This window comes from Zea mays, chromosome 1 (assembly GCF_902167145.1).
Source record: "Zea mays cultivar B73 chromosome 1, Zm-B73-REFERENCE-NAM-5.0, whole genome shotgun sequence".
Lineage (NCBI taxonomy): Eukaryota > Viridiplantae > Streptophyta > Magnoliopsida > Poales > Poaceae > Zea > Zea mays.
Genome location: NC_050096.1, coordinates 14500271 through 14511547, shown reverse-complemented (window position 1 = coordinate 14511547; position 11277 = coordinate 14500271). Strand labels below are relative to the sequence as shown.

At 42.7% G+C, this 11277-nt stretch overlaps 2 protein-coding genes across 2 annotated transcripts; one reads left to right on the top strand and one right to left on the bottom strand.

Annotated features, from left to right (window-relative positions):
• Positions 1–618: 618 nt before the first annotated feature.
• On the bottom strand, positions 619–4489 carry LOC100281098 (kelch motif family protein). The gene is given in 2 exon segments (NM_001154017.2): positions 619–2791; positions 4195–4489. Coding segments are annotated over 2 exon segments (1320 nt in total). The 5' UTR covers positions 4261–4489; the 3' UTR covers positions 619–1537.
• A 381-nt stretch (positions 4490–4870) lies between these two features.
• On the top strand, positions 4871–10428 carry LOC100282834 (PP2Ac-5 - Phosphatase 2A isoform 5 belonging to family 2). The gene is given in 11 exon segments (NM_001155740.1): positions 4871–5090; positions 5804–5860; positions 6357–6440; positions 6561–6632; positions 6912–6983; positions 7245–7285; positions 7732–7798; positions 9131–9322; positions 9404–9493; positions 9581–9688; positions 9940–10428. Coding segments are annotated over 11 exon segments (942 nt in total). The 5' UTR covers positions 4871–4997; the 3' UTR covers positions 10006–10428.
• Positions 10429–11277: the final 849 nt, after the last annotated feature.

Sequence of the window (11277 nt, the reverse complement as noted above, 5' to 3'; positions counted from 1 at the left end):
TCTACGCCGTTCACACTAACCACTTGGTTCTACGCCATAAGCCAACATGTAGGACGAATGTGTGGTTCTCTCTCTATGGCAGTAGGATTCAATTTGATAGACTGAGCACAGGAACGGTGACCTACGTCCATCTGGACTGGGAAACGGGCAACAACGTGTATACATAGACTAATTCAACACATAGATATATTTTATCAATCATTAGTTTAACTCATAAACCTTATACACCATATATACATATAACATATTCATTATTTATTACGTAAATGATATGTATATAGTTTCGTTTTAATGAAATGTGATAGTTTGTTTAGCTCACAAGCTGACTCGTTAACAAACTGAGCTAGCTCGTTAATGAACCGAGCTAGGATATCAACTCAACTCGTGAAAAAATTCAAACGAACCGATCCAAGCTAACCACAAACTGAGCAAGCCGATGAGCTACAAGCATTTCGTCTATCCTTAGTTGGAAGCCTACATACAGTGCCATTAGACAGTTATTTGCTTCGAATTAAAACCAGCTGTTCAAACTGCTGCAGATCTAATCCTTAGAAATAAAATACTCTAGAAATAGTAGAAGCTGGTACTGAATTGCTTTGACCGCGCGGAAGCTGAGCATGAGCTGACATGTTCTTTTATATTTATATATCAAACCACTGCCAAATATTATCCAATGGCCATGACATTCATAAGATAAGAGTCGATATGTTCATGGTTCAAAGTTCTCACAAGACCGCATTATTAGCAACACATAATTCGATGGTGTCTAGAATTTCCTTTCAGAAATAGCACCGATCAGTTTCTACAGATTTCTCAGCAAACAATAATTAAGGAGGGAAGATTTCAAGGTATAAAGCATACGAGTACTTCCCATGACTGATAAACCAAGAGGAGGATATGTACAGTCAGGGCTAGTTTGGAAACTCATAGAGGAGGATATGCACAGTCAGGGCTAGTTTGGAAACTCATATACCCTCGAGGATTGTGGGGATTTGAGTTTTCAAACTAGCGGCTGTACTTCCTATCCTGAAAATGTATGACAGCATGGCAGTAACCTGTGCGGCGGCCTACATCAACTGTATCAGTTGTGCAAATTCCTGATGAGTCAGCTTGCCATTCTGAAACAAAGCATCAATTCTATGGAAGTTATTGGAGACCTGCATTTTACCAAACTGAAGTAACACCTCTGGGGCTTTAGTAGTCAATAGCCCTGCCTCTGCTCTGTTCCAGCTCTGGGCTTATACCATCTTTCGTCAGTGCTTCCTACGCTTCTGACCTATGGGGTTCATGCTGCCATTCAAACCCTTAATGCCTCATGAGCCATGGCATATTCTTTCTCCAGTCCCCAGGACCAATCTCTTGGAAGCTCACTGACAGATAGGTGCCAAAATTAGAAAGTTCAAAAGGACGAAATCAGGGATATTTACAGAGTTCAAAGCGAAAGCTGGTCTCTTTGGTATGGCTCATGTACCCATTTCAGCTTCCAAGTCAGGCTCTGAGGTTGTGTAAGTATACTCCACTTCATACATGGACAAACTCAAACTTGGAGCACCTGACAATGCATAATGTCTGTCTTCAGATTACGACCTGTGATGATTAACCATAGGTTTGCCATGAATGATGATCTGTGCTGCCCCTTTCGAGCAAAAGCCTCCCACATGCGCGCACTGTCGACCTCAGTAGCTGTTGTTGGGTCCAATATATCAACAATAGTGATACTCATATTGTTACGGATGATGCAGAGCTTCCCATTAAGGGAGACAAAGGCTGCGGCTTCGAGAGACCGTGAGCTTCCCATATGGTGTCTGGTGTCAATGAACCTTGTCCATGATCCCATCTCTCTATTATAAACTCGAAGCTTACAGCCATCACGACAATCAGCAGAATAAAGATGCCCATTGAGGGAAATGCTTGGATTCCGCCAGCCCGTTACCATTTCATTACCGGTGGCTGACCACATTTTGGATGCTGGAAGATAGACCTCACTCACGACCTGGCGATGAGAATTTAGACCTTTTAGATACCACTTGCCATCATGTACTACTCCAATAGAGGGCACCATTCCTGTGCTCATTTCAGCAATGCTAGACCATCTATTCCTGTTCGGATCATATACCTCAGCGGATCTTAGAATTCTCTGTATCCCTACACACTCTCCACCAGCAACATAAAGGCAGTTGTTTATGACACAAGAACCAAAGAAGTGCCGTTTTTGCAGCATATCTGGAGCTCGTAGCCATTTGTTTATCCGAGCATTGTAAAATACAACGCGCCTCATAGATCCATGTACTGGGTCTTTGCCGCCAAATAAGTACAGATAGCATCCGTTGAGAACAGCACTACCAAAACCAACAGCTTCAGAATACTCTGGTGGAACTGGAGGCAATGACTTCCAGAGCTGGTTTACAGGATCAAACGCATACCAAGATAGCTTCTGATCACGGTCCCTTTTGAAGACATAGATCCATTCTTCTGCCATGCCGAATTTCTTACGCAAGGAGTAATAATAATTTCCAGACAAAAGTCGGTTCCATCGTTTACAGACTAACCGCATATTTGGGTGTTCGATCCGAGCAGCCCGCATGAGACAGGAAATAGCCAGTTCATCAGGAAGCCCAGGCAGCAGTGGTGATTGAGTTTTGGATCTCTCCTTGCGTGAGCTCCTTGACTTGCGCTTGTTTGGTATGATATCAGGTTGCATGCACAGCTTTGCACCGGGGACAAACTTCCTAGCACTTACAACGGTTTTAAGACCTCCATCTACCCTGCAGTGGCAGGAGACAGACTCTACCTGCAGTTATTGATTTACCAAGTTAGAACGCTAATATTCACCTGAACATGGAAAAAGGAGATAAAAATAAAAAAACCATACTTTTAGCTGGGCATGAAATTACCAATGAAACAAATTCTTGTCCACCTACTAGTAAGATGTTATGCAGATGAGATTCAGACAGTTAGTGCTAGAAAACTAACCATGCTTGAAACTATCTATCTTGGGAGTTTCAACATACAAAATCGAGGGAACAGATCATTCAGCAGTGAGTATTTCAAAATCTGGGATTTGATTCAGGGGGTTCAGCTTCAGTTCCGGACCATAGTTATTAAAGCGTTAAGGCGAGCACCTAAGGCCTAGTAGGCCCATTTCAGCCTAGTAGAAGAGAAAACATATGAAAAGGAAAAAAGAAAAATAAAGAAGCCCACAACTAATTGGCCCACCACAGCCCAACAATTTTAGGGTTAGGTCATACCTCCCTCAGCCTCCATCTAGATAGCCACTGCAACTTCCCTCTCAGCCGTACGATCCCCTCAGCCACCTGGTTCTCCTTCTCCTTCCCCCCCCAGCTCTCCTTCTCCCTCCCCACATCTCTCTTCTCCCTGCGTGCCGCCACCGCCGCGACTTGCGAGTCCATATAATTGTTACCATTTATAATTTCAATCGTATATGAAATGTCTTCTGTCCTTAAAAACTCCATGTGAAGACATGATTCCTATTTCCTAAAGAAGGGCAGACCTAGTGTAGTGGTGAGAGCTGTCTCATTGCATCAGATCACAGATTCAAAGCAATATCTTCGCAATTTATGAGAGAAGGTTTGCCTCGGTTTATCCCTTCTGCAGACCTCCGGCATTGGGTCTGCCACTTTTTTATAGACATCATTTTTAACTAAAGATTTAAGACCTGTGGCTCATGAGCAGTCTAGAGTATAGATAGGGCAATGAGACTATCTTAGCTAGTAGCTAGAAATTTTCTAAGTTCAGTCCGTTGTTACTAAACTGAGGACGACTTCGTGGCAAGTGGGGCCAATATAAAATGCAGTAGATGTTATAGTGATACTCATTTGGTTCCTTAACAATAAAGTGGCATATCCACGCCGCAGCTAACAATACTCAAGGCAAAAACAGTAAGGAAACTAACCGCTAGAAGATGCGTTCCATGGACAACTGGATCTAGACTCCCAAACCAAGCCCTAAAGGACCCAAACCGAGACATCCAAGTTCCAACAATCCCCAAAGCTCGTAATCCTCCAAGCCTTACGCACAAGAACGCCAGATTCAAGAAGAAAGGTCTAGGCCTCAAGTGAAAGGTGGCGCGTTTGGCACAGGAACCACCATCTGTGAGCTAACCTACATCTCTCGCAGCTAGGAGGCGCGCGTGCTAATCGAGGCCAAGAAAGGTGGGAGTGGAGCCGAGCTCACCAGTGGGACACGGACGCGGATACCCCCCGCACGCCGCGGCGGGGCGTCTCCGGCGGCCGCACGCATTGCGGATCGAGAAGAGTGGACGAGGAACACCCTCGAACTTGGCCTTCCTCTTCAGTCTCCACGAAGGTTTCCCCCTCTTGAACCAAAACCCAACGAGCAAAGAGGAGCGCAACCGCACAGGTGGCTCCCCTTCAAACGAGCAGTAGCTTTGACTCGAAAATCAGTCTCAGATGCGTTCTCCCCAGATCAGGCGACTAGGCACTAGGGATTGGTTTGCAGTCGCAAGCTCAATTTGGTCGGCAGACCGCAGATGAACTTCACCTCCGACTCGTGGGCCCGTTACCGGAGTCCTCTCGGCACAAGATGTGACTGAAAGATGGCCCCATGAAAGACGGGACCACCAAGTCAGTGACCCATTCTAACTCACGACACAACGCCCTGACAGGTGGGGTCCTGTGGGCCCCGGGTGACCTTCATCTTTCGGTCCTCGCTCCACGTTGCCCACAATGATCTGGCCCACTGACAGCGTGGACCCATACACCGACCAACTCCGAACCACTTGCCACGGCGCACGCGGCATGGAGCGAGCGGGCCCATATGTGGAGCAGGGAGGCCCACCTGGCGAGCGGGCTTCCCGATCAATCTCTCCAGCCTCTTTCTCGGATCCCCCCTCCCCGATTTCCTTCCCCACTCTGTCAGTCTAGTGCCCCGCGCGCGCTCTCTCGCCGCCTCGCCGCCGGCGACGAGCTTGAGCTCGAGCTCGAGCTGGTTTCTCGTATCGAAGACGCGGCCGCGGTATGGATCCCATGAACGTAGACAACGGCGGCTGCGGCGGCCTTGACGCGCAGATCGAGCAGCTGATGCAGTGCCGCCCGCTCGCCGAGCAGGAGGTGAGATCCAGTCCAGCTATACCCCCGTTCCATTCGGGTTTCCAGTTCGCTGGTTTGTATTTCGCGGTGTGATCTGCCGAATGATAAGACTGCCTTTGATCTGTTGCAAGGGCACGCTTAGGGTTTCTCGCCTTCTCTTCGGTGCACTGTTTGGTTGGAAGTGTGATCCGGTGTTCCGGTGGTTTGGGGGATATTTGAACCTCTTTTGGTATCTGGTGATTCGTTGGCATAGAGTGATGGTCTAGTGTGTAGTTTGTGCCTAGAGAGTGCAGCTTCGAATCATTCCGAATGTTGTGATTCAGATTTGATTCGTGTTAATAGATCTCCTTTTGTTCTCGCAGAAAAGTAGCACAAAAATGGAAAGCTGCATCTATTGTGATCTTCCAATTTAATCAAACTCAGACAAATATTTAGGGTGTGATAGTACAAACACTTATTTGCTCTGTTTTCAAGTCGTCCAACTAATCACGATTAATCGTTCAAGTCGGTTTGGACCCAAACCAATCGCGATTAATCGCCCAAGTTGTGCGACTAATAGTGATTAATCACGATTAAATGATTAATCATCCAAATCGGCCAGCCAGACTTGAAAACAATGCTTATTTGGTGGTTGCGTGCTATGTTTCCGCTTGGCCAAAAGAAGGGATACTTGGTGCATAGATGTGCAGGACTAACATTATTGGAATCGGCATAATGACTCCCACATATTTCAGGTTAAGGCCCTGTGCGAGAAGGCCAAGGAGATATTGATGGAGGAAAGCAACGTTCAGGTAAGCTGTGCTGGCAGTTTACCTCTCACTGATGGCTGGGTATTTTTCACAGTTTCACTCTAGGTGTAGGAGGTACCTATATTGATTGTTCCAAATGCTGTTGAACTAGTAGTATAATGTTTGCCATTGCATCGAATGAAGAACATTGTTTAATGTTTATTGTGATGCTCCATTTTGGTTGGCCCTTATTGTCGTACTATGTATCAATGATGTTATGATTAAGGAGTTGAACTTTGAATCTTTCAGTCTTGTCGCTTTCATTTTGATCGATAGATTCAGTGCTTTCATTTTAATCTGGTTCCTTGTAGAATGTAACACTAACAATAGGAATATAGGATAAATAATGTAATTTAAGGCTTTCCTCCCGTTTCAATCCATTTCATCCTGCTCAACCATTGGCTTATAAACTGAGTGCATGCATATAATGGCATGATGTTCACGTAGTTGTGGTAGCAATTTAGGTATTTCTTCTAAGCTTCTGTAACTTTGCTTGCAGCCTGTCAAGAGTCCAGTTACAATATGTGGTGATATACATGGACAATTCCATGATCTTGTAGAGCTTTTCCGAATTGGTGGGAAGGTACCAACTATTTTGACTCGACTTTACTTATTTCCCCCCCTTAAAGTATGGTCTACCCAAGATTGAAGCCACCATTTCCATCCTCTAATCCCTGTCATTTTTATTCTCTCCTGTTTCCAGTGTCCAGACACCAATTACTTATTTATGGGGGATTATGTAGATCGTGGCTACTATTCTGTTGAGACTGTCACTGTAAGAAATTAACCGCTGCTTACTTTCTTTATCAAGTTAGTTTTCTTTGTTGCTTTGCGGAATTGTCTTGTTTCACATGTAATTGTGCTGGAAAAAGGAAATCTGATTTATGAAGTTATGCTTTAACATATTTCTTATGGTCTTAATTTCAGTTCATATTATCAATAAGAATTATATATTTACATTATGTTCCTTCTCCAGCATTTCTGTTAGGTTTCAACTCTAGCTTACCCAAACTTGCTTGGGACTAAAAGGCTTTATTGTTGTTTTCTTCTCCAGCTGCTAGTAGCACTAAAAGTGAGGTACCCACATCGAATTACAATCCTTCGTGGAAACCATGAGAGTCGGCAGGTACAATCAAATATTATTTTCTTGATGCATATGACATCTTACTTTTTAGCTACTGTTATCAGGATTTAATTGAGACCAGAGAAAATTACTCTAGTTGCTGATACATGAATACTATTTTCCTGTTCAGAATTTGCTTTGTTACAATTTAGATGCCACCCCCATATCGGTTTTCTGTCCAGAATTTACTTTGCTTATAGTTTAGATGCCCATCCCTGTTAATGATCATTTGTTCCAATTGAAACTCTTATTTTATGGTTGCAGATCACACAGGTGTATGGATTCTATGACGAATGTCTACGCAAGTGAGTTTGTTTAGGTGCTTAAAGTTCAAGTTAGATTTCCAGGTGTAGGATGTTCCTATGGACCTATATAGCACATACTGTATCATTACCTGTGTGAGAAGGTCTATGTTTAATCTTTTTTCTTAATTACAGTTGTATGTTAGCTTCAGATTTCCCAGTTTTCTCACACATGCACAATCTCTTTGGCATCTTGTGCCTTTTCTATTACTGCATTAGACTCTTTGGACTTGTAGATACTTCTTTTCATTGTGTATAGCTTTTGTCTGATGGACACCATCACTATGCTTAGGATTTGGTACGAATGAAAGTTGAATGGTCAATTGGTCATATTGTTTGTTATCTTATATAAACTCATTGGTTCATGTAAACTTTTTTTTTCCTACAAGTCCACAATATAATGATAGCTTCTTGTCATTTCTGTTGCTAACTGCTTTATTTTAAACCAGGTATGGCAATGCAAATGTATGGAAGACATTTACGGATCTTTTTGATTATTTTCCTCTGACAGCTCTGGTGTGTACTCTTAAGACTGGAACCACCTTTTTTCAGTTGTATCTGGAGCATCTATTCTATGCATCATCTTCCCAATATGCAGAATCTTAAAACACTAAAATGATGTAGTAGATAGAACCACAAATGGCTTAGTAGCTAGAATCTCATCGTTCTTTTTTAGCACCAGTTTCAGATTCTTCAGTCGGCAGTATATTTATGAATTATGAGTTATGACCAACTTCTTTTAACCCGTTAGAGCATGTTGGATTGGAAATTGAGAACCATAGCATAGAGTATGTATTCAGATGTTCCAATTATTTGGAACACCCTGTTGAACATCAATTGTCTTCATTTGTTTGTCAACTCCAACAGCTGTAGAATCAAATTGTTGTGATATGGTGGCAACTATGCTGTGCTATGTTGCTTCTCACTTTCTCAGTTTGGTTTTATACTTGCTGTGTTGAAGAGTCAGTAATCTGTGTTGTGTTGTGGCGGACTGTTCTATGAAACAGAGGCTGGTGCATGGTGATGTTGTGGTTTGTCTCCTTTGTGAATATGTTGCCCTCTCTGTAAATCTTTTACTTATCAAATTTGTTGGAATATAATATAAGGGAATTGCCCACCTCTTCCTATCAGCTTAAGCTTTTGGGTAACTGGTTGGTACATAAGAGAGGCTCAACATGAGGGGGAGTGTTGGCAAGGTTATTAAAACGATAAAACGTTGAAATGCTCATGGGTGAAGTTTTGACTTTTAAAATTGAAACGAAGTTTAAATGTAATTTTAGGCAACATAGGAAAATACCAATATATCATAATTTCAGACAATAACATGAAGTTAAATACCAAAACAGAGAGGCTAGTGGCTTACCAAAACTTCACCCATGAACCAGATTGAACCCCAAAAGTAACTAACAGACTGGGCCCAAAAGTAACTAATGGTCTAAAACGCATGAAACACCGCGTTTTACAGTTTAGAATGCCAAAACGCTAAAACGCGGTTTCAACTTCTAATTAGAGTTTTGACGTATAAACGTAGTTTTAAACTTTTAATAACACTGAGTGTTGGATTATAATATAAGTGAATTGACCACCTCTTCCTATCAGTTTAAGCTTTTGGGTTGAACTGGTTGGTGCGTGCAACTTAATAAAATTGTATGAATTAATTGTTCAAACACTTGAAATGATTTTAAATCTTTACCATGCATTCAAAGAATTATGTTATTTGTTCTATGATTCTATCTCTCCCACCCTGTACTATACCATGAAGTAGTTATATCCCTTGTGTTTTATCAGCATCATGGCATTGTCTGTCCATCCATGGACTTTACTGATACAGTATTTATGTTCTTGAAGGTGGAATCTGAGATTTTCTGCCTTCATGGTGGCTTATCCCCATCAATTGAAAATCTTGATAGTGTGCGCAGCTTAGATCGAGTCCAAGAGGTTCCTCATGAGGGACCTATGTGCGATCTTTTATGGTCAGATCCGGACGATCGATGTGGTTGGGGCATATCCCCACGTGGTGCTGGCTACACTTTTGGCCAGGTACTACAGATCTGTTTTCATGTTGCTTCGTTTATACCTTTTTAGTTCGTAGTTATTCATTTATTTCTTTCATTTCTCCAGGACATATCGGAGCAGTTTAATCACACAAACAATCTCAAACTTGTAGCTCGGGCTCATCAATTAGTTATGGAGGGATATAACTGGGCTCATGTAAGCTGATTTGACCTTTAGATGCTTAATGAGCTGAGTTTTGAGTGAAGTAATCTTTCTGATCATGCATGATGCTTGTATTTACAGGAACAGAAGGTTGTCACCATATTCAGTGCTCCAAACTATTGCTACCGATGCGGCAATATGGCATCCATTTTGGAAGTTGACGACTGCAATAGTCACACATTCATACAGGTAATTTAACCACATAATTTTGCTACTTTTTTCGTTTATTTGGCTCATTTTTGTGGCACCACCCTGATGTTAATGTACTATCTACTGTGTATGGTTGTTTTATTGTAAAATGAGTCAAACTTGAAAAGTTGGTATGTAGTGCGTTTCTGTGAAGGCATCCAGATGTGTTTCTTCCCAGATTACCTTACGACGTTGTGTGTTGCAAAAATTTCTGTCTAGCATTTACCAGTTTTGTTTTCCTATTATCACAGTTTGACCCAGCCCCTAGGAGAGGCGAGCCAGATGTGACACGAAGAACACCGGACTATTTCCTTTGAGTTGTGGTGTTACCAATTCCCAGCTTGTGCTGTGATAATCGATGTCAACGTCTGCTGGATCAAGGGCCAGACAGAAATAACAGGGGAATACCAAAGCACTATGCGAAACTTGAGGTCCTCATTGCCATTGGTCAGTGCAAGAGATGTCTGCAATCCTGAGAGAAAGCAATTGTGCCAAGCCATGCCCGAGTTTCAGCCTTTTCAGGTGATATAGAGGAGCGGCCATCCATTTGTTACAGCTCTCGCCGCCCTCCCTTTTATGCACTTTTTACAGAGGCTTGGAATTGGCAAAAAAGACCGAACTTTCAATTGTACTTCTGTAGCGTAAGCTTGTACCAATAGGCGTGTACTAATTTGTATCATCATTCATCCATGGCAAGACATTGTTAAACTCCTTTTCATCAGTAAATTAATTTTTTGTTAGAGAATGGCTCACAGTGTTAGGAAGGGCACTAGGCACTAGCTGACAGACATCACCATGTTCAGATTTTGCTGAAGCGTATGGGCTTGAGGCCGGTTTCTAATGCAGAGGCCGAAGAGGGTCCGTATCGTCCGTAGATCGGAAATCCAATGGCTAGAGCGGTTTAATGCGGGGGAGAGGTTTCAGACCGTAGATCTTGGATCGGTCGGTCGCCTGCGCATATCGGTTGGGGCAACTGTGGATCTAATCAGAACCATCGGTTTTGAATCTGACGGCTCATATCCACCAATACCCCTTCGCGCGGCTCAATTGCAAACGAACCCTGGTTTATCTTCAAATCAACCCACCACCTACCCTCTCATAAAGATAACAGCAAATAGGTCCTGACGTTTATAAAACAAACCCTAAAGACTTAAGAAATAATGCCCACAGTCCATACAGTGCAGAAACAATAAAATAACCTTGGAAATTGATTTTCAAGTATAAGAATAATTCTTGAATCTTAGAAAATTCATAACTCGTTTATTTTAACTCCATTTTAGTCCGTTCCAGTTGCGCTAGCTTCTTATAAATATTTACCCCACAGTACAACATTAATTATACGATATCATATATTTACTCCGCCTATCTGTCAGCACCCTTAGGTCACCGGCGGCTAGCCGAAACAGATCGCCAGAACGGCGGTCAGCGGCTGGAGTTTGTATTGCTAATCATCCAAACTGTTCTATAGAATACACGCACTAGTATTTATACTATTAGAGGCACCAATATGGGCTGCGCGAATCAACGGATACATTCCACTCCTGGTATCTTCGAGCTGGGCAGCATTCAAATCTCGCGTCCTTCGCTGC